The sequence below is a fragment of the Hemitrygon akajei genome, chromosome 1 (assembly GCF_048418815.1).
Source record: "Hemitrygon akajei chromosome 1, sHemAka1.3, whole genome shotgun sequence".
In the NCBI taxonomy this organism is placed as follows: domain Eukaryota; kingdom Metazoa; phylum Chordata; class Chondrichthyes; order Myliobatiformes; family Dasyatidae; genus Hemitrygon; species Hemitrygon akajei.
This window is the reverse complement of record NC_133124.1, coordinates 78,534,823-78,559,746: the sequence shown is the minus strand read 5'-3', so window position 1 is coordinate 78,559,746 and position 24,924 is coordinate 78,534,823. Positions and strand designations below refer to the sequence as shown.

General features: G+C 39.1%; 1 protein-coding gene across 11 annotated transcripts in view; it reads right to left on the bottom strand.

The window, feature by feature from the left end:
- The window catches only part of LOC140728102 (intermembrane lipid transfer protein VPS13B-like), a 1,021,046-nt gene that overhangs the window by 719,506 nt on the left and 276,616 nt on the right, over nt 1-24,924 (bottom strand). For all 11 annotated transcript variants that reach the window (XR_012099001.1, XR_012099002.1, XR_012099004.1 and 8 more), the window contains exon 17: nt 16,989-17,173. Coding sequence is in view for 8 of the 11 variants with exons in the window: in XM_073046336.1 (XP_072902437.1) it covers nt 16,989-17,173 (185 nt within the window). In the remaining 3 variants the exon portion in view is untranslated. The remainder of the gene's footprint in view (nt 1-16,988; nt 17,174-24,924) is intronic.

Here is a 24,924-nt window from a genome sequence, read left to right as displayed (position 1 = left end):
TTCTTACACTCTGTTATTGATTTCCCTGGAACTGCCTCAAATTATTTACGTTTTTAAGTGATCAACATGGATGACTTGCAAAGGTAAGATTTTCACTATATCGCAGTACATGTGACAATAATAAATCAATACAATTCCTGGACTATATGAAGAATCTTAACTCAGATCCTCTGGCAGGTTTGCTTAGATACAATATCAATGACCACAACATTGATAATATTGAAAAAATAAAATCAAGGAGAAGATGTTCCAAGTACTTAAAAAAGATACTTTGGTTCATTTTAATGTATTTGGAAAAACATAGCTTTATTATTTTTAATAAATACAGTGTACCCCACAATGCAGCTGTAAGGGTTAAGGAAATTCACCTGAAAGATTACATAAATCACTACCAAAAATTTACAATATGGAACAAAAATGATTATTGAACTTAAGAATAAATAAAGAATCACAAAAAGGCATAGAAAGCAGTTTACCAAAGACAATAATTACAGGCTGCCATTTCACAGTGGGAAGCAATTTAAGAGATCTATCTGTATGTATACAATGACTTCTGATTGCTGGTTCACAGTGGAAATCCACATAAGAGATGTACTTTTGAAAGTGACAGAGCACTTCTTCTATTGATACATGTACGATGATAATTTCTCAAACAATGTAACTTCCATTTCTAGTTAATTCATACAACGACCCTTTCTCTCCTGCCTGTAACACAATCAGAATTACCTTACCTATAGGTGTCACACATGGGACATTACTTTGAAAGAAAAGCTTCCCACAGGAATACTTCTCCACTTAAAATATTTGATTCAATGAGCAAAAAGGACTTGGGTTGTGGAAAATCACGATGCAAGTGGTTTATTAAGAATGCAATCCTCTGTAGTGTGGGGGTATGAAAGCCACAAAAGATGACAGCAAGCCATAAGAACATATAGAATAGAAGCAAAAATAAGCCAGTTGCCATTTTTGGTTATTCCACCATCAATGAGATTGTGGATGATCTTTCAGCTTAGTGTCCCTTTCCTGCATTATTCCAATATCTATCAATACCTTAATGTACAAAAACAGCACAGCAGTCTTGAATGTACATAATGCCCAACCCTGATTAGCCTTCTCAGCTGGGGAAGTATGGAGATTATTTTTAATTAAAGTAAATTTTATCAATGTACATATGTCACCATTTACAACCCTGAGATTTATTTTCTTGTGGACATACTCAATAAATCTATAGAATAGTAACCATAACAGAATCAATGAAAGACTGCCCAACTAAGGTGTTCAAACCAGAGTACAGAAGACAACAAACTGTGTAAATACAAATAGATACAATAATATAATAAATAAATGAGCAATAAATATCAAGAACTTAAGATGAAGAGTCCTGGAAAGTGAGTCTGTTGGTTGTGGGAACATTTCAATAATGGAGCAAATGAAATTGAGTGAAATTATCCAATTTTGTCTAAGAGCATGATGGTTGAGAGGTTCGAACTGTTCCTGTACCTGGTGACATGAGCCCTGAGGCTCTTGCACTTCTTTCCTGATGGCAGTAGCAAAAAGAGAACACATCCTGGGTGGTGGGGATCCCTGATGATGGATGATGCTCTCCTGTGACAGCGTTTCATGTAGATGTGCTCAATTGTTGGGAGGGCTTTACCCAGATGGACTGGTCTGTATCAATTACTTTTTTATAGGAAATCGAGGATCCAACTGCACAAAGAGGTATTGAGGCCAAGGTCACAGAGCTTATTGATTAGTTTTGAGGGGATGATGGCATTGACTGCTGATCTGTGCTGATCTGCACCTTTGCTGTCCAGATGTTCCAGGGTTGAGTGAAGAGCCAATGAGATGGCATCTGCTGTGGAGCTGCTGCTGCAGTAGGCAAAGTGAAGCAGATCTAAACTACTTCTCAGCCAACAGTTGATATGTTTCATCATCAACCTCTCAAAACACTTCATCACTGTGGATATAATTGCTACTGGGTGATATTCACTGAGGCAGATCGCCACGCTCTTCCTGGGCACCAGAATAATTGAAGCTTGTTTGAAGCAAGTGGATACCACACACTGCCAATGTGAGAGGTTAAAGATCTCAGTAAACACACCAGCCAGTTAATCAGCTTCAAGCAGCTCTTAGGACTTGGCCAGGTACCCCATATGGTCCAGATGCTTTTGGTGAGTTCACCCTGCTGAAGGTTACTCACACCTCAGCTTCAGAGACTGAAATCATGGGATCATCAGGGGATGTGGGAGTTTGTGCTGGTTCCATCATGCTTTGACAGTAAAAGCTACCATAGAAGGCATTGAGTTCATCTGGAAGTAAAGCCCTGCTGTCTCCTATGTCACTTGATTTAACTTTAAAAGAGGTGATAGCATTCAAACCCTGCCACAACTGTTGAGTGTCCTTCATTGATTTAAGTTTGGTCTGGATTGCCACTTCGCCTGAGAGATGGCTTTGCCTGGACCTCTTGTAATTTACTTGATCACAAGGCTTGAATACCTCTGATCTGCCCTCAGCAGTTTGCAGATCTCATGGCTCATCCAGGGCTTCTGATTGGGGAAAACTCTGAGTGATTCTGTGGGGACACAATCCTCTACAGCTACTTTAATCAAGTCCGTTACAAACATGGTGTATTCATTTAGATCCCCCGATTAATCCTTGAACATGGCCCAATCCATTGACTCTAAGCAATCCCAAAGCTGCTCCTCTGCCTCCTGTGACCACCTCTTTGTTGCCTGAATCTCTGGAGCCTTGCTCTTTAGCCTCTGCTTATATGTAGGTAGGAGGAGGACAGCAAATGCTCTGATTTACCAAAATGTGGTCTGGACTTGGAACAGATGGCATTCCTTATCTCAGTATAATGGTGTTCTAGCACATTCGGACCTCTGGAGCTACAGGTTATATGCTGATGGTAACTGGGCAGGGTTTTCTTCAAACAAGCCCGGTTGAAGTCCCCAACTGTGATGTAAAATGGGTTGGGACTGTTTCTTTTACGGAGACTGCATCATGCAGTATCAAGTGTGCTTGATTATAGTCAGCCGCTGGTGGTATGTAAACTGCAGTCAAGATCATGGATGAGAAATCACTAAGTAAATAGAACAGATGGCATTTGACCATTATGTGTTCCACATCAGGAGAACACAAGTTTGACAAAACTGGCACATCAGAACACCACTAAGAGTTTATCATGAGACACACACCTCCTCCTTTTGTCATTTCCAAATCAGTAGTTCACTCCATTCTATAAATTGAGAAGCCTTTCGACCTGATCGCTGCGTCTGACATGCTGGGAAAAAGCCAAGTCTCAGCCAACCATAGGATACAATAGTTTCTCAATTTCCCTCCGATACAACAATCTTGCCCTCATGTCCTCAGTTTTGTTCTCCAGCAACTGAACATTTGCCAACAAGGTGCTGGGCAGAAGAGACCTCACCCCTCCACGTTTCAGCTTGGTTTGGAGTCCTGCCTCGATACCATGGCAATGAACCTTCGTCCACTTAAAGCTGCTATATCTGCCTGGTCCACTGAGTCCTTTAGAAAATTGTGAGATCGGTAATCATTACCTTGATTTAAAAGTACATTGCTTAGAAGGAACTTTCATGCTGCAGAATGCAGTGACAGTAATTCGAAAGAGGTATATTTAAAAGTCTATTTAGAACTATTGTTTGCAGCCCACAAAACATCATTGACAATCACAGGCGCCAATGTTAAGCATCTTTTGCTCTTTGGCTGAAGCAATATCCTCTCATTTCTGTTCTGAACTGCCAGACCCTTTAGTCTGAGTCAATGAGGACTGATTCCAGACACCCTAGCCAAGAAAAACACCAACTTTCGCAGCTAACTCCTGTCAATCCAAAAGAATTTTGATCACTTCTAAATCGTCTATACTCAAAAGTGCTTCATTCACGAAATAAAAATAAAAAACACTGGAAATATTCAAAAGGTCAGGCAGTATCCAGGGAAAGAACAGCAAGGTAGATATCACAGATACTCCACCAGAACTGGGAAGATATTCGATATTAACTTGTGCTAACTGGTCTGTCTGCTTTGCACCTCAAAGCCTTTACATGACCTGTTTGTTTTCTCTCTGTTGCTCTCTAACTGTTCCCATTAAACTATCAATTTGATGGTATCATCAACTGCTTATCGCTAGAGCAACCAATCCATTGTTCCATTTATCGGATCCATTGCTCCTCCACTCTTCCTGTAATTTAAAACTAACTTGTTTTCTCACTTTTCAAGTTCTGACAACTATAACCTTAACTCCACTTCAGTTTCCAAAAAAGTGACCTGCTGAATGTCACAGTCAGTCACAGAAACAGGTCTTACAGCACAGAAACCTGGCCCACTGAGTGCATGTCAATAATCAAGCACCCAATTACATTAATCCTACACTAATCCCATTTTATTCTCCCCATTTCCCATCAACTCTCCTAGATTCTACCTGACCTACTCACAGAAACACCAAGGGCAATTAATCATGGAGTTAACCCACCAACTCAAATATTTTGAGATGTGGGAAGAAACCAGAGCAACCAGAGAAAATTCACGTGGTCATCCTTGGAGCAAAGGAAGCTGAAAGTTGGCAAGGTAGAGGGATATAAAATTATGAGAGGCATTATTAATAAGGCAGATAGCTAGTTTTCATCTCCTTTGGCAAGTGTGTCTTAAAACTGCAAGGCATAGGTTTACAGTGAGTGAGAAGGATAAAAGAGGTCTGATGGATACATTTTTCACACAAAGTGTAGTTGGTATCTGGAATGAACAGCCAGGGAGGTGATGGAAGAAGGAACAGTAACAACATTTAAGTGATATCTGGACAGGTACTTGAATGGAGGGGTATGGAAAAAATATAGGCAATGTAATTTTCATAGATAGGAATGATGGTTGGCATAGTTGCACCGGGCTGAAGGGCCTCTTTCTAGGCTGATACCTCAATGACTCTAGATTGTGAACAGCCGGCACTCCAGTGCCATTCGCTGTGAAATCTCATAAATCACAGATTCCCATCCCAGGAGTAATTTATTTACTTCTTTTGCCTGCTTTTTGTCTCCTAACAATCCCAATACACATGAATAAATTAACCCCAATAAATATGATTAATAATTGCTTGTGTAATATCTTATCAAAAGCCTTCTAAAAGTTCAAATACATAACTGGTTCACCTTGATTTATTTTGTTGTTACCATATCAAAAAAACTTCAATAGATTCGTCAGTCTCTTCACAAACAAGAGAAAATCTGCAGATGCTGGAAATCCAAGCAACACACACAAACTTCTGGAGGAACTCAGCAGGCTAGGCAGCATCTATGGAAAAGTTGACATATCAGGCTGAGTCCTGATGAAGGGTTTAAAACAGGGTTTAAAAGGGTTTAAACAGCCCGACTGTTTACTCTTTTCCCGAGATGCTGCCTGGCCTGCAGAGTTCCTCCAGCATTTTGTAGGAAAGGTGACAAACTTAGATTGTTTTGCTGAAGTATTGGTGTGTGCAGACTTGATGAAAGCTCATAAGATCATGAGAGGCACAGATATGGCAGACTTTAAGAATATTTTTCCCATGGGAGAAACGTCAAGTACTAGATTTCATGCATTTTAGGTGAGTGGGGCAAGTTTAAAGAAGATGTGCAGGGCAAGTTTTTGTTCCAGAGAGGGTGGTGCCTGGAATGGGCTGCCAGGGTAAGTGGTAGATGAGGTACAACATGGCTTATAAGAGGCTGTTAGGGAGACACGTGAATATGCAGGAAATGGTACAATATAGATCATGTGCAGGCAGAAAAGAGTTCATTTATTTTGATATTGTGATTGGTGGACACTGTGGGCCAGAGGGCCTTCTATTGTGCTGTACTTTTCTATGAGTACAGCATCTGTTCAATGCCCTATGTATTTACTCTATCCAATGTTCTATATTCAATGTCCTATGTAATTGCGCTATCCAGTCTTATTATTTTCCATGTTTCCAGTTACCACTTCCTTAAATATTGATACTAATTTTTCCACCACTGGATGTCAGGCTTACTGTTCCATGTTTTATCACTATCTCATTATATAATAAGTGAGATTACATTTACTACTTTCCAACTACAAGAACTTTACAAGATACTATGGAATTTTAAAATCAATTAGTACATCCACTATCCACAAAGTCACCTCCAAGGATCCAGATCACCATGTCCTGGGAATTTATCACATTACACATCTTAACAATGTTGTCAATCCTAACGTTTTACTTATATTAAGATTTACGACATTTCAAGCCCTCTGTTCACTCTTGATTTTTAGGTTTTCTATCTCTGTCTATAAAGACAAATGCAGTATATCTTTTCTCTGCAGTATATCTTTCCTCTGCCAATTCCTTAATCCCCTATATAATCTCTCCTTTCAGTCACTATGGGACCTAGGTTAATTTTAGCTTCTCTTTTTCTCTTTTCAAATCTATTGAAATACCTACAGTCTTTTTAGGCATCTCACTAATCTACTCTTTTTTTTTTGTTTCACTGCTTTGGTTCTCCTTTTAATGAATTCTGAAAATTTCCCAATTCTCAATGCTTTGCTTGGCTATATTTGAGCAAATGACAATTTTAATTTCTCTTTCTAGACACAACTGGTCCACCTTTTTTATTTTAAAGAGATATATCTTACTTTTAAACCTTGAACTAATTCTTTAAAAATGAACTTGGATTACTGTCATGGCTCTTATTGCAGTTTTCCAATGTACTATCACCAAAATTACACCACTGGCCAATAAACCTTTGTTTCAAGGTTGAACCAAATCACTTTCAATTTTTAAATAAAATTCCTAAGTATTATGGTCACCCTTCCATATCACATTATTGATTATGCTTTCTCTTTTTGCAAATGATGATCTAAAATAGGTTGTCGTTTCAGTGATTCTTTCTTTACCAGTTTGCTTTGCACTTTAAAAATTGTTCTGTAATATTTAACTGACAATATTGGTTATTTTGCAATTATGTCTGTTAAGATGCTTTGACTAGCAATGCCATGAAGATTCAGATAAAGAGCCCTTAAAAGTAATGTTGAAGGACTTCCCAATCACTTTATTCATGCTACTCGGATCTAGGATGTGTTATTATCAATTAGATAAGTTGTCCCATCATTGCACCTGGAAGGCCTGGGAAAGCTGTGGATGGCGAATCAGTACAGTCAGCCAGGCTAGTCTGATTCAGTCCAGAATATTCTGTGCAAACCACAGAAAGCAAAACTGGAAAACACAATAATAAATCTTCATTTAAATAATCAAAAAATATTAGACATTTACAAAGCATTTGGACAAGTACATGAATAAGAAAAAAAGGATAGGAGTCAAGCCAAACCCAGGCAAACAGTAAGCATTTTGGTCAGCATGGACAAATTAGGCAAACAGGCCTGTTTCTAAGTTGTATAGCTTTATAAGAGAACATTACAGGTTGGTTGTATTGTGCATAGTACAGAAAGTTGTTGGAGGTTACAAGAAGTCATTGATAGGAATGCAGAGCTGGGTTGAGAAATAACAGATGGAGCTCAATCTAGAAAAGCGTGAAGGATACACTTTGGAAGGTTGATCTTCAACACAGAGTACAAGATTAGCGGCAGGATTCTTCGAAGTGTGGAGAAATAGCAACATCCTGGGGTCCAATCAACACGTACAACAAGCTGGAGGAACTCAGCAGGTCGGACAGCATCCGTGGAAACGAGCAGTCAACGTTTTGGGCCGAGACCCTTCATCAGGACTAAAGAGGGAAGAGGCAGGGGCCCTATAAAGAAGGTGGGGGGAGGGTGGGAAGGAGAAGGCTGGTGGGTGTCAGGTTAAAAACCAATCAGAGGAAAGATCAAGGGGTGGGGGAGGGTAAGCAGGGAGGGGATAGGCAGGAAAGGTGAAGAAGGAATGTAAGGGGAAAGTACTATGTGTAGTAGAAGGCAGAATCATGAGAGAGGTGACAGGCAGCTGGAAGAGGAGGCAGAGTGAAACTCTGGCATGTGACGTGAAATTTGTTACCTTAGCAGCAGCAGTTCAATGCAATACATAATACAGGAGAAGAAAAAAAATAATAATAAATAAATAGATTACAGTATACATATATTGAATATTTAAACATTGTGCAAAAAATAGAAATACTATATATTTTAAAAAGTGAGGTAGTGTCCAAGGATTCAATGTCCATTTAGGAATCAGATGGCAGAGGGGAAGAAGCTGTTCCTGAATCGCTGAGTGTGTGCCTTCAGACTTCTGTACCTCCCATCTGATGGCAACAATGAGAAAAGGACATGCCCTTGGTGCTGGAAGTCCTTAATAATGGACTCTATCTTTCTGAAACACCACTCCTTGAAGATGTTGGTTATATGGCTATATGTCCTAGGTACTTTGTAATCTAGTACCCAAGATGGAGCCGACTAAATTTACAACCCTCTGCAGCTTCTTTCGGTCTTGTGCAGTAGTCCCGCCATACGAGACAGTGATGCAGCCTGTCAGAATGCTCTCCACAGTACATCTATAGAAGTTTTTAAGTGTATGTGTTGACATATCAAATCTCTTCAAGCACGTAATGAAGTATAGCTGCTGTCTTGCCTTCTTTATAATTACATCAATATGTTGGGAACTGGTTAGATTCTCAGAGATCTTGACACTTAGGAACTTGAAATCAAAGTTGCTGTGCAAGTTGATAGGGTGATTATGAAAGTGTATGGTGTATTGCCTTCATTATTCAGGTTATTGAGTTCAAGAGATCCTTGAACACGACTACTGTATCTGCTTCTACCACCCCTCCGACAGCACATTCCAGGGACAATTGACTCTCAGTGCAAGAAACATGCTCAGAATTCTTGTTTGAACTTTTTCCCCTCTCATCTTAAAGTCATCCTTCTGGTATTTGACACTTCCACCCACTGAAAAACAGACTCTGACCATTATCCCTGCTTATGCCCCTTTTAGTTCTATATACTCCTACCAAGAAGCCACATGGTTGCATTGGTCCAGAACAAGAGTGCAAGTTTAGCTAAACTCTCCTTATAGCTACTACTGTCTAATAAAACCACATCCTGGTGAACAGCTGCAGACATTTTAACCTCTCCCTGCTTCAATCTGTGATCCCCACCTGCTTTGGGGAGACCGCTATCATCGCAGTACCAAACAGAAATGAGATAACATGCCGTAACAATTACCGCCCAGTGGCTCTGACATCTATCGTAATGAAGTGCTTCAAGAGGCTGGTCATGGCATGCATTAGCTCCAGCCTTCCAGGCAACCTCAACCCACTACAATTTGCCTACCACCAAAATAGAACTGCAGTAGATGCCATCTCCCTAGCCTAACACTCTTGTCTGGAGCGTCCGGAGAGTAAAGATACCTATGACATTTATTTACTCAGCCTTCAATATAATAATGCTAAGCAAAGTTATCACCAAGCTCTGGACCCTGGGACTCAATGCCTCCCTCTGCAAATGGATCCTTGATTTCCTAACTAACAGAAAACAATAAGGATGGGCAGCAACCACCATGATTATTCTAAACACCAGTACTCTGCAAGACTGCATCCCTAGCCCCCTACTGTACACTGTACACTCATGACAGTGTGGTCAGATTCTGTTCTAACCCAATCTACAAGCTTGCAGATGATATCACTAAAGTGAGCTGTGCCTCAAATAACAAAGAGCTGAAGTACAGAAAGGAGATAGAGAGCTTCATAACATATTGTCATGACAACAACCTTCCTCTCAAAGTCAGCAAAACAACATAACCAGTTATTGACCCCAGGAAAGGAGGCAGTGCATATCCCATCTATGTCAATGTTGCCATGGTTGAAAGCTTCAAGTTCCCATGGGTGAGCATCACCAATAGCCTGCCCCACTTCAACAATGCAGATGCCATGACCAAGAAAGCTCACTAACAACTCTACTTTCCTCAGGTGTCTAAAGAAATTTGACATGTCCCCATTGAACCTCACCATTTTTTTTATCACATCCCCATTTAACCTTACCAATTTTTATCAATGCACTACAGAATGCATCCTATTTGGATGTATAACAGTTTGACATGGCAACGGTTCTGAACACAGGAAACTGCAGAGTTGTGAACACAGCTCAGCACATCACAGTAACCAGCCATCCCTTTATGAACTCTATCTATACTTCTTGCTGCCACAGTAAAGCACCTAGTATAACTAAAAAAATATACCCCAGACATTTTCTCTTCTCCACTCTTCCATCGGGCTGAAGATACAAAAGCTTGAAAGCACATACCAAAATTATTCACATTTCAAAGTATGTATACTATATCTAAGGTTGAAATTTGTCTCCTTACAGGCAGCCACAAAACAAAGAAATCCAATAAAACCATTAAAATAAGACCGTGAAACACCCAATGTGCAGAAAATCAACAAATGATACAAAAAATAAAAGTAAATAACATTCAGAACCAAAATACCAAAAGTGAGTCCACAGACATGAAGCTAATCATCACTGCAGCCGATCCAGAAGCCTGTTAGTTGTAGGCCACAGCCTCAATTCAACGCAGGGATGAGTAAACCTCGAAGAGCAGCATCTGAGTAACAGCCCATCCCTCAACTCCAACCCTGACACCCTGACCGCTTCCATCTTGAATTTGCCAAACAGTGGGTTGTTACTCGCTCTTAGACCCGGGCCCTGCCGCTTCAACGCATTCTTGAACCCAGAAACTACCCCTTCGATTCCACTCCAGCACCCAGCCGCTGGCTTGTTCCTAGTTACAGGGAAGAAGGCAGAAGAATGTGGTTGAGACTATGATGGAAAGATGGATGAGCCAAATAGAATAATTATAACTCCAATGTCTTATGGTCTTATAATTTACCTTGTTATGATCTTGCACATCATGGTTTATCTACACTGCTTTCTCTATAGTTGTTACACATTATTCTGTTTTTCCTTGTTCTACCTGAATGCACTGTGTATTGATTTTATCTGTATGCACAGAATGCAAGATAAGCTTTTCACTGTATCTCAGCATATGTGACAATATTAAACCAAGTCCAATTCCAACCTTTTATTCACCCTCTTGTACTTTAGAAACAACACTGAGTCATGTCATCTGCAGAAATTCTCTGATGACTCAGCAATAGTCAGGTGTATAAAGAGAGGATGGGAGGATGAATAAAGAGCCCTGGTAGAGGACTTTGTCAAATGGTGCAAGCTGTATCATCTGCAGCTCAACATCAGTAAGACAAAGGAGATGATGATGGACTTTAGGAAGAATAAGCCTGCATTGCTCCCTGTTCCTATTGAAGGTGAGGACGTGAATGTGGTGAGGACCTACAAGTACCTGGGGGTGCACCTGGATGACAGACTTGAGTGGAGCACCAACACAGACGCTGTGTACAAGAAGGGCCGGAGTCACATCTACTTCCTGAGGACACTGAGGTTCTTTGGAGTATGTAGGCCTCTCCTTCACATGTTCTACCAATCTGTTCTACCAGTACAATCTTCTATGTGGTGGTGTGCTGGGTCAATGGCATCAACACGGGTGATGCCAACAGAATCAATAAACTGATTAAAAAGGCTGGCTCTGTTATAGGAGTCAGACTGGACACACTGAAGGTTGTGGTAGAACAAAGGACTCCACAGAAAATCCTGGCAATTCTGGACAATGTTTCTCACCCTCTGCATGCCAACTTGCAGAAGAGTGAGGTCATTCCTACCCTCAGCCATGAGTCAGCCTACAGCAGGGGACGTGATGAGCCCCTCCTGTAAGGTGGTTTGTGGTAACTTATTTCTTATTCTTTCTACTTCTCTTCCAATATTTATATCTATGCACTTATAATGCTATTGTGACATTGCAATTTCCTTTGGGATCAATAAAGCATCTATCTTCTAAAGCCACAGCACCCTTCCTGTAATGTGGCTATCAAAACAGCACACAATTCTCTAAATGTGGCTTAACCAAAGTGTTATGCAGCTGAAATATGACTTCACAACTTTTATATTCAATGCCTCAACCAATAGAGACAAGTATGCCTTATGCCTTTTTAGCACCCTATCTACTTGTGTTGCACTCACAAAGTACACGTTGCATTAAGGACCTAACAGTTACATAGCAATTGGGAGAATTTGCACAATAAGTTAGAGGAGAAAACCTTAGTCAGGTGAAAAGTTAAGGAAGGAATTTTACAGACTGGTGCCAGCGTAGTTACAAGGACAGCCATCAACACTGGAACCAGAAACAGCAGATGCATAATAGCCAGTAATAGAGGGATTAAGAAAGCAGTAAGCACAAAGACCAGAATGAGAACTTTATATTAGCAGATTTGTGAAATCAAAAGCAAGTAGAGGTCAGCAAGGACAAGCGGGATCAGTAAATTGCACGTAACGCATAGAGTTGCAGTTCAAACTTGGTAGCAATTCTTATCACTTTTTTCTCACCAGCTCTGAAGTGCAACTAATATTTGACCTATTTCACAATAATTTCCAAATTAAACAGAAGGCGTTTGCACTTGCAATTCAATGACACCTCTCAACATCCCAGTACACAGCAAATTGAAGACATGTGGCTTAGAACAAAAAAATCCCACTGCTGTAAACTAATGAAATAATAAAAAGAAAGGCTTTGAGTATTTGCCAAAACCCACCAATATCCTCCAATTAAATAGTACAAAATGTCTTTCTGGCAATTTCTGAAAAGTGCAGAACACTTGGTCATCATTTTTAATTGACAAAAGAAACCACTAAAATAAAACCAGGCTTAAATGTATATTAGATGGATTAAAACATCTGATGGATCAAAATAACCTCCTGGAAATTTTGACTGATCCTCAGTTTTAGTATTATTAAACTCCTTTCCAAGCCTTCTTCACCCTCCCTATGCTGCTACTCTCGAGCCTTGAGAAAAACCTCAACAAAAGCTCACCATAAACACAAGAGATTCTGTAGATGGTGGCAATCCAGAGTAACACACAAAGAATCCAAGCTCTAACTACACCAAGCAGGTCACAATGAGTAGGCCACTTCACTTGTATGTCAAACACCAAACTCCTGAAACATTCACTCTATTCTGAGCTCTATTATGGGAAAATAATACAAGGATGAGAGATGAAATGTTTCAAAAAGCTGTTTTGTATAAACATATTAACTGACTCTTGGTAGCCACTACCAAATGACTGCTCAAAATAGAGGTGGGGCACATGAGCTCACATGGAGAACTTCAATTCTCCTCATCAAAAGCATGTTGAGGCCCAGCAAAAGAGGAAGATGGTACATGGCACCTCCAAGCACCTCCTGATTCACCTGTTGCAGAGTCTTCAGATCCTACATTGGTATCATCACCAATTCAAAGCTCATGAGGTGGAATGGAGCCAACTGATCTTTAACCCTGAGGGACTGCCTAAGAAAAGATACTGGTCCTGTTCTTGAGTGCCATGATTGAATATGTTCAAACAAAAACCTAAAGACAATAACTGCACAAAAGTAAAGCAGTTATCATGAACAATAATGGTAACAGTGGTGGAGTTTATGAAAAATCAGAAGTTTTAACAAAGCTGTCTATTTAATCGTATTCAAATGCACAAGCCTAAACTTACAAATCTTTCTTCTGATAAGATCTATGAAAATTTCAAAGAAAATATTAGGTTAATCATTGACTCCCTGCAAAATGAAATTCAAAACAATCTGCAGTTACTGAAATTTTGCATTACTTTTGACATAATGTTTACTCAATTTCAAAGATAAAGTATGAATAGACTGCAGGCATTAAGCAGAATAACGTATAAATAGGCTCTTCAACCCAGTGTGTCAATGCCGCCCACAGAGCCCATCTACATACACAAATATCATTTACTGCCTTGGGTCACAGTCTATGCTCTGGCAATTAAAGTACTTATCAGGATGCCTCTTAAATGTTGCGAGAGTATTTGCCACCATCACATTCCAGATTCCAACCACCCAAGGTGAAAAATTTCTGGAGAAAAACATTTCCTGCAACATATTCAGATTTTATCCAAATCACCATGATATCATTTCTGAATACAGCACATCTTTCAAGAACAATTTTTCTTAGATTTGCAGCTAATTGATCATAAATTTAAGTAGCATACATGCATCATCTTCTAAATGATAGTTCATTAAAGGATAGATTTGAATACAATTGTCACCTCCAAAGTTGTAACAACCATTGAAGTTATAAGCCTAACACAATCTTCATTCTTTCTTTCAGCAGTACTGCATCTTAATTCCAATAAACTACTTAATAGAGTGAGGCTAACTTATGGAACAAATTAGATACTCAATCTATGAATCCTGGCACTCCAGAAACACATCAACCAACTTCGATTATTCAGCAGCATTTTGCAGACAACTTTAAAAGTGCATATTTGGAGATCATATCTTCAATGTCTTGTTAACCGAGGTATATAAAAAAAAACATCCTGAACAACATTTGAAAAACAAATGTCAATCTCCTTCCACTAGTCCTTTCAGTTAGATATAATAGCTTCCAGGCATCAAAGAAAATTGGGCTCAAAAATCAGGGACTCAAATCCCACACAGAATTCATTGTCTCTACATGGCAACAATGGTATGGACCACCCACAGCAGGCACCTCAGATTATTAGAAAGATATTGTTAATGTTGTCTCCACAAAATCCAGCAGCGAAATAAATAAACCAACATCAATGTTCTCTCCCAGGGCAACATCCTCAGCATGGAACAAGGAGTTGGAGTACAAGTGCATAGTTTACTGAAAGTGACATCACAGGGTGATGAAAAAGGCATTTATCACACTGGCCTTCATCAGTCAGGACATTGAGTTGACACATTATTTTTCAGTTGTATAAGTCATTGATACACTTGCATACAGTTTTGGTCACCCTGTTATACGAAACATGTAGTTAACCTGGAAAACTGTGCAGAAAAGATTTACGTGGTATGTTACCTGAACTAGAGGGCATGAGATAAAAGTTCAAAGTAAAATTATTACTGAAGTATGTACATATATGTCATGAGATGCACTTTTTTGCATAGGCATTGCAGTAGAAAAGAGAAATATTAGAATCAATGAAAATTTACAGACAAGATGGGGAGGAAAGGAAGGAAGGAGAGGATAAGTGAAGAGCAGGATGGAGGGGAGGGGAGAGGAGAGGGGAGGAGCAGAAGGAAGGAAAGAGGGAAGGAGGGAGGGAGAGAAGGGGAGGGAGAGGAGAGGAGAGCAGGGGAGGGGAAGGAGGGATGAAGGGAGGGAAGGGGATGGGAGTGAGGGAGGGAAAGAGAGAGGGGGAGGGAAAGACAGAAGGGGTGGGAGTGAGGGAGGGAGAGGATGGTAAGGGAAGGAAGAAGACAGCAAGGAAGAGAAGGAGTGCGGGAGGCTGGCTGGCCTTTTCCACTCAGAATTGTCAATATCTGGGATAGTGTTCTGGCAAAGTTATTCTGTTAAAGTTATTTCCATAAGTAATTCTAAAAGAAAGTTTTCATGCTGAAAAAGTTTAGGGTTTTGACAAAATTCAGAGTTATTGAACTAAGCAGATTTTATTATTCAAATTAATAATGTGGTAAGGGAGAAAGAAAACTGACTAAAAAAGTGTGGTGGATATTGTCTATATGGATTTCAGTAAGGAATTGAACAAGGTTCCATATGTTAGACTGGTGAACATGATACATGCACATGCAATCCAAGGTGAACTGTCTAATTGGATCCAAAATTGGTTTGGACATAGGGGGCAGGGATAGTCCATGCTTCTGATTGTAAATCTCTGATCAGTGGTGCAGCATAAGGATTGGTGCTGGAGCCCTTGTTTTTTCATCATTTATCTCAATCTGAATGCAGTGGTGTAATTAGTAGGTTTGGGGATACCACAAAAGTTGATGGTGTTGTAGATAGGCATTTCAGAAGTTAAATTGGGTGCAGGCATATATAGTTAATGGAAGGAAAATAAGAAGTGTTCAGAGGTTCATGTTTATGGCTCCCAGAAACATGGGTAAATGGTACATATGGTATGTTTTCTTTCATAGGTGGTGGCATTGAATTTAATTTGGAGTGGCACAGTAGCATAATGGTTAGCATAACACTTTACAACACCAGCGACCCGGGTTTAACTCCCATCACTGCCTGTACGGAGTTACTATCTTCTCCCTGTGGCCCTGTGGATTTCCTTCTGGTGCTCCAGTTTCCTCCCACAGTACAAAGACGTACCAGTTGGTGGGTTAATCGGTCATTGTAAATTGTCACGATTAGGCTAGGATTAAATTGAGGGATTGCTGGGGGGCATGACTCAAAAGGCTGAATGGGCCTATTCCGCACTGTATCACAATCAATCGCTAAATAAATAAATAAATAAATAAATGAATGAATGAATGAATGAATGAATGAATGAATAAATAAATAGCTGCGAAATCCTGCTTATGCTGGACTTTGAGTAATGCAATCAATTCTGATCGCCACCACATAAGAAGGATGTGGTTGCTGGAGAGAATGAAGTGGAGATTCAACAGGATGTTGCCTGGATTGATGAATATTCATTATGGGGAGAGATTAGATACACTGAGTTTGTATTTCCTGGAGCTGCCAGGTTGATGAGTGACCAGAGAGACAAAATGAAAAGAGGCACAGATACAGTAGTCAGTATCTTTTTCTAGTGGTAGGGATATCAAAAACAACAGGATCTAAGGTGAAATGAAGGAGTTTTAAAGGATTATTGGTGGGAAAGATTTTTTTTTACACAGAGAACACTTGATATATGAAACTCTTTACCAAAGGATTTGGTGGAGTTGGATACAATCCTATATTTATAAGGCTTTTAAACAGACATTTCCATAAGTATAGAAGATTGTGGCCTTCATGAAGGCAAATGGAATTAATGTAAGTGCATTGAAATGATGTGCCAAAGTGTTTATGTCTGTGCTGAACATCACTATGTGCAGCATTTAAATCAACACTTGGCTGCAAAGAAAATTATTTTTTTTGACATCAAAACTGCGGATTCTAAATTAAGAGATACAAATTTTAGCAATGTTCCAGATAGTACATCATAGAATTAACATACCTGAAGGTCTGAAGATGTCCTTCATTAAAGCTTCATCTACTGGTAATGACACTGATCCTCCAGGATTATGTGTCCAACTCTGTAAAATTGTTTGCAGCAGCAAAGTCTGGGCCCTTGTAGCTTGTACAGTCAGACTGGGTAACTCAAAAATATATTCAGATGTTGTAACAAATGGTCGTTTCATCCTGTTACAAAAAAAAAAGAAAAAGCTGCAAATTTATAGTGAATTCATAAAATTTTAGAGAACAAAATTAGGCTTTTTAACACAACAAATATGTGACAGTGTTTTTTTTTCTCCATATAAGTCTCCTTCCACTTCACTTAAGCTCAAGATCTGGATGGAGGATCTAATCTAGCATTATCACAGTGCATTTACAAGAAGTGCTACCTGGATACCACATTCTAGAGATTGAACCTTTCCGGGGTGACCACTAGACAGACCAGGAGAACAGGCAAATTGTGTAGGAACCTCCTTTACCCCCATCAATGAGTGCATCATATTCACCTCTAAATACAGAAGGGGGTGACAGTTGCTCAAAACAGCCAAAGTCCACGACACTGTAGTTGACTCAAAAGTATGGTCTGGGAGTAGAATGGCAGGACAGGATTCAATAAATAGGGGTATATACACATTTCTGTGGACAGACACATGATCCCATGGTTGTATATTATCTCCCAAGGTAAAGGATTTCATGGAGCAACTGCAGGAAGGGGTATTAACAAGGAGAGAATAAATGATACAAGTATGAGAAAGGTAAGGCTTTGTATGAGATTATAGACAGCATATAAATAGATTAAAGAACTAGATCTCATGAATGGAAATTCTGGATGACTACCTGGGCTATGTACCCAAGTAGTCATCCAGAAGTAGCAGATCTGTGCAAATCAGCAGAAGAAATGAAGCAGGAAGAAGGAGAGGTGCTTCAAGCAACCAAAAAGGTTGCATTCTGAGCCAGAATCTGATTCCCAGGCATTTCCCAAAGGACTTAAACTATCTAGAAAGGAAGGAGGGAACTCTATAGCAGTTACAATTTCTTTTTTATAATTCTGTATAATTTATTTTCCTCTTATGAAATTTCTATCTAATGGTATGTACATGTGATGCTGCAATTACTTTTTTTTCTGTGAATACGTGCACTGAAATGACAACAAACTCGAAAGCAAAACTGAATATAAAAGATAGGTGCTTTTATATTAACCCATGAGACACTGGAGACAAAGATAAATGTTTTGTGAGTAGCTAATTATTTTAACTTAATTAAAAGAATGTAAGAAATAAAAGTGATGAATAGAGAGACTTGTGGGAGTGCAACATAGTAGGCATCACAAAAACACGGCTTCAAATGAGAAGCAGCAACTCAACTTTGTTGTCTAAACAGTTTTCCAACGAGGAAGATAATGTGGGTGGGGGGTGGAGACAGGAGAAGACATAGCAATATTGGAAAAAGAAACTTTTACAGGTGGGTCAAAGTTTGAAATAATAGAAAGGGCAATGATTGAGACTATATAAGTACAACTGAGGAGACTACATCAGAGATGCATATGTAACTCATGGCAATATATGTCTCGTCAAGCTTCTGGAAGTCACACAAAATTATCACATTTGGCTCTACATTAAGTCAATTTTCAACTATTGAACACCAAATAAAACCTTCATAAAATGATTTTTGAATTCATATCACTGATTCTATAAATTAAGTACTATCCACAGATAAATCTGTCTTTATACAATATATACATATACATTTCAATTGGCATTATATTTTCAAACATCCACAATGATATGCTGAGACAATTTCTCTTCTCCATTACTTGTTTTCGATCAAATAATGTGATACATATTCAGCAAAGAATACTGAAATCTTCCACAGCTCCAAATATATGTCCTATTGAAAGGCAAGACTCATTTTCAGTGTTTGACTAGGAGACTGGAAAGTTTACATCAAGAAAATTATTGCCTAGATCTTTATCTCAACTGCATATTAAAAAAATGCAGATTTCAATTCTATTCATAGTGTGGCAATAACAATTTATAGAGTCAAGGTGGAAAAGATGGAGCCAATCAGAAATAACTAGATGGAATATCCTTTGACACTTGCTGTCTAAGGAACTCAGTTACAAGCATACTTGGCTAATACATGTAAAACATATTTAACAATAATACACTATAAGTCTCATTTTTTTTGGCTAAATATCAGGAGGAATGTTGAAAGTTGGGGTTAAATATTGCAGGACTATGTGAGGTTGTGAGTGAAAGATTGAAATACTTATTCTGAAAGCTGAGCATCATTTCAGATTTTTGCAACATTAACATGTTTCATTGATACTTTTTAAATCATATTGTTGACTCAAGTTAGCATTCTCTCGGTTTGGCTTCCAGATCCACTAAGTACTGAAGAACAAATAACTCCAGAGCTCTCTGCAAAACATGTGTATGTTCTCCAGGATTAGGTCTATAAAAATTAGGTCAAACTCAGTACTCTTGGGGAAAATAAATCTCGATACAACTAGCAGATCAAGCATCTCATTAAAACAAAACTTGGACAAAGTCCAATATAAATACAGAAGTAGGACGACTGACAGGTCTCCCTCTATACTTCTTCCTCCTCCTAGCAGAAACAAACTGGAAATATCACTGATCAAAACAATTAAGCTGCTTTAATAAAAATCAGACTTAAAATACTTCCCTCTGGAACTGACTAAAACATACTATTTGGTACAGGTAAGTAGTTTTGATTCATTGGATTTACTATGTGCAGACTTAAAGAACAGCTATTCAAGATTTCAAAATCAACACCTGCCTAACACTGAAGGAATATTACAACAAGCAGCTGGCTTTAATGGTTTACATAGAGTCCCAAAATGCAAGCATGAATCCCACAGAATGTTTCCAAAAATTTAATTTCGATTATTACTCATATCCTGTGCAATGTAAAACTGTAAGTTCAGCTTTTCCAAAATAACAGCAAGTTCTAACTTTTTTTTACATTACAGAACTGTACAAAATGCTGCTACAATATATTTTTACCAAATTGATGTTTGGAATGCAAAGCCTACAGATGTATTGTAACAATAAATTAATGGCCAAAGTTAACAGCATAGCTAGGAATATAACACAAAATGTAATAAAATAATTTTGATGCAATCAAGCCAATGGAATAAGAGGAACCAAAGTCTCCTTCAAAAGAAGCTGTGTAAAATAAAATCAACAAATACCACCAAGGAAGAATGAGTGCTATATTTTAAATTGCATTGTATCCAAGGTGGTCATAAAATGCAACCTAATCTCAAGTGTTTTGAACAGAAGTAACCACTGTTAAATTATATTGCAGGTTTCATCTGAGATTGGTCATTGTATGGTTGATTACATGTTTAAAGTTATAGACCTAGATTCAGCTCAGAGCTGTGTTTGCATTTTATCTCTCTGCATATTTCCATTCAAAAGATCACAAAATTACAAGTTGAACATATGAAGATACAAAACTGATGTGCAAGAGGAGACCATCTGGTCCATTAAGCCTGCCACAATCACTGGTCAATCACTGCAGCAACCACAAAAAATACTCTGGGGATTTAGGGGCAATCTGAGCAATAATACTCCAAACCACATCAAGGAAAACAAAACAGAAGATAAAGGGAAAAAGGAAAGGTTCTTAATTACTAGAGGGAGCAAAAAAAGGACAATGATCCAAGGACAAGACTCAACAGCAGATTAAACTCAAACCAGGTGCCATAAGATTATTAAAGATTAAAGATATAAAACAGTACAGAAAGCTTTTCCAGTACAACAGCAAATAATTAGGAGTAAAAGTCAAGTTTATCACATATAAAAGCAAATTGAGATCTGTAGCAAAGGAAGGGAAAATGGCATTTGAGTCATGCAGGCTACTTTTATAATCTCGAATTCAAAAGCATTTGCTAGTGTTCAGACAGAAGAGCATTTCATCTTCACAAAATTCCCATCAAGAAGAAACATGTAGCTTGAAAGAAGCAGTAAATATAATATAAAGAACCATAACAGCAATCACCAATTTCATTACCAGGCCTTCACTAGTCAGAAATACTTGGCAGGCCACAGAGTATCCACCTGAAACTTTTAATTGTTCCTTTCTGCATAGATACTGCCTCATCTGTTTAGCATTTCCAGCATATTCTGTTTGGTTTTTGATTCCAAAAATACAGCATCAGCTGTATTTATTTCTTGTACATTCTGTATTTATTATTTGGTCTCATCAATCATTTCCACCATTTCCATGTTTCGTGCATCAAATGATCATTGAGCAAAAATATGTTTTTCTAAGCTTTTGCTACCAACATGGCAGAGAAAAAAATGATGTGGTTTAAGGTAACCACATTATTTCAGTCCAATTCAGCTTCTCCCAGTCTCCAAAGAAACTGAAGAAGGCCTAAAGTTAAAAAAAAAGATATAAAACAAATGTAATAAAATCTAACTTGTTGAATCATACTTGTTTGGTCTTTCATCATCTCCGAAAGGTAATATTATTAAGGGTAGAAGATTGGCTGACTGACAGAAAATGAAAAGTGGGAACAAAGTGGGCATTCTCTGGGTGGCTGCTGGTGACTAGTGGTTTTCGCAGGGGTCTGCGTTGAGACTGCTTCTTTTCATGTTATATGTGAATGATTTGGATGATGCTTTTGGTAACTTTGTGGCCAAGTCTGTACACAATACAAAGATAGGTAGAAGAACAGGTAGTTCTGAGGAAGAAGGAGACAACAGAAGGACTGTGACAGAAAAGGAGAATGAGCAAAGAAGCAGCAGCTGGAATATAATGTACGGAAGAATATGATCATATTCTTTGATATAAGGAATAAACACAAAGCCTATTTTCAAAACACAGATCACCTTCAGAAATCAGAGGTCCAAAGAGACTTAGGAGTCCTCCTTCAGGATTCCCTAAAGTTTAACTTGCAGGTTGAATCAGTGGTAAGGAAGACAAATGCAATGTTAGCATTCATTTTGAGAGGACTAGAACATAGAAGCAAGGATGCAATGCTGAGGCTTTAAAAGGCATTGGTCATACCACACTTGGAGTACTGTGAGCAGTTTTGGGCCCCTTATCTAAGAAAGGATGTGCTGGCATTGGAGAGTCTCCAAGGAGGTTTACAAGAAATATTCCAGGAACAAAAGGGTTAATGTAGGGGGAGTAATTCATGGCTCTGGCGCTATAATCACTGGTGTTTAGAAGAACGAGGTATCTCATTGAAAACTGTCAACTACAGAAAGGCCTAAATAAAGTGCACTTGGAGAGGATCTTTCCTATTGCAGAGGAGTCTCAGACCAGAGAGCATAGCTAAAGAATACAAGGACATCTCTTTAGAAAGGAGATAGGGAGGGATTCCTTTAGCCATAGGGTGATTAATCTATCGAATCCATTGACACAGTTGGCTGTGGAGGCCAAGTCATTGGGTATATTTAAAACAGAGGTTGATAGTTTCTTGATTAATGTAGATGCCCAAGGTTACTTGGAGAAGGCAGGGAAATGGGGTAAATTAGAGGGATAATAATACTTTGGAACACACTCAATGGGCCAAATGGCCTAATTCTGCTCCTGTGTTTTATGGTCTTTTCATGTATGTCTGCTTTTAGTGACTTGTGCACAAGAATAATTTGGTTGCTTTAAACATCAACTTACACAACCTCTCACCACTTAAAACAGAACAAAAGCACATTATATTACTTGTAATTCACATTAAAAGCAAGTTATATTGGTGACATCACCAACATAACAGGCATACAATTCACAAAATCCTCGTAAGAGACGTATTTATACAGCCAGAATTTTTGCATTTAGACTTTCTGATCATAAAATGTGTTAACAATGAGTAGTAGAGAATAGTAAAAAAAATCTAGTAGAGCCGAAGCCTCAAATCATCACAGACCTGGGTTCAATCCTGACCACAGATGCCTTTTGAGCTTATACATTCTCCTTCTGACTGCATGGGTTTCCTACCATACCCCAACGATGTGTAGGTTGGTACATAATTTGACCAATATAACTTGCTTCTAGGTGCAGGTGAGAATACCTGGGGAGAGCTCATTGTAATATGGGAGAATTAAAAATTGAGATGAATGTGGGATTAATGTAAATGGGTGGTTGATGGGATTCAGAGGCCCAAAGGGCTTCTTTCCATGCCGTACCTCTCTGTGGTTAAGACCGTAAGACTATGAGATATAGGAGCAGCTGTAAGCCATTCAGCAAATCGAGTCTGCTCCGCAATTCAATCATGGCTGATCCAATTCTTCCAGTCATCCCAACTCCCCAGCCTTCTCCCCATACCCTTTGATGCCCTGGCTAATCAAGAATATATCTATCTCTGCTATAAATGCACCCAATAACTTGGCCTCCACAGCTGCTCGTGGCAACAAATTCCACAGGTTTACCACCCTCTGACTAAAGTCATTCTCCGCTTCTGTTCTAAATGGACATTCTTTTAGTCCTGAAGTCTGTGCCCTCTTGTCCTAAACTCCCCTACCATGGATAATAACTTTGCCATATCTAATCTGTTCAGGCCTTTTAACATTCAGAAAGTTTAAATGAGATCCCCACCCTCATTCTCCAGACCTCCAGGGAACACAGCCCAAGAGCTGCCAGACATTCCTCATACGGTTACCCATTCATTCCTGGAATCATTCTCTGAATCTTCTCTGAACCCTCTCCAATGTCAGTATATCCTTTCTAAAATAAGATGCCCAAAACTGCACACAATAGTCCGAGTGTGGTCTCACAAGTGCCTTATAGAACCTCAACATCACATCCCTGCTCTTATATTCTATATCTCTAGAAATGAATGCCAACATTGCATTCTTGCATTCGCCTCTTCACCACTGACTCAGCCTGGAGGTTAACCTTTAAGGTATCCTGCACAAGGACTCCCAAGTCCCTTTGCATCCCTGCACTTTGAATTCTCTCTCCGTCTAAATAATAGTTTGCACGTTTATTTCTTCAACCAAAGTACATGATCACACACTTTCCAACATTGTATTTCATTTGCCACTTCTTTGCCCATTTCCCTAAATGACCTAAGTCTCTCTGCAGTCTCTCTGTTTCCTCAACACTACCCGCTCCTCCACCTATCTTTGTATCATTGGCAAATTTAGCGACAAATCCATTAATCTCATAGTCCAAATCATTGACATACATCGTAAAAAGCAGCGGTCCCAACACCGACTCCTGGGAAACTCTACTGGTAACCAGCAGCCAGCCAGAATAGGATCCCTTTATTCCCACTTTCTGTTTTCTGCTGATCAACCAATGCTCCACCTGAGCTAGTCACTTTCCTGTAATTCCATGGGCTTTTATCTTGCTAAGCAACCTCCTGTGTGGCACCTTGTCAAAGGCCTTCTGAAAATCCAATTACACCACATCCACTGCATCTTTTTTGTCTACCCTGCTTGTAATTTCCTCAAATTATTGCAGTAGGTTAGTCAAGCAAGATTTTCCTTTCAGGAAACCATGTTGGCTTTGGCATATCTTGTCATGTGCCTCCAGGTACTCCGTAATCTCATCCCTAACTATCGATTCCAACAACTTTCCAACCACTGATGTCAGGCTAACAGGTCTACAGTTTCCTTTCTGTTGCCTCCCACCCTTCTTAAATAGCAGAGTAACATTTGCAACTTTCCAGTCATCCGGTACAATGCCAGAATCTATTGATTCCTGAAAGATCATTGTTAATGCCTCCACAGTCTCCCCAGCTACTTCCTTCAGAACCCGAGGGTGCATTCCATCAGGTCTAGGAGATTTATCCACCCTCAGACCATTAAGCTGGAGACATTTAACTTTTAAATAAATCTATGGACTTACATGGTGCTATTTATTTATAAATAAACTTGCAAACTGGAGACAGCAGATTGTTATAGACTCAAAATTGGGGAGAAGCGGTGATTGAAGCTGTTGGTGAAAATTTTGGGATG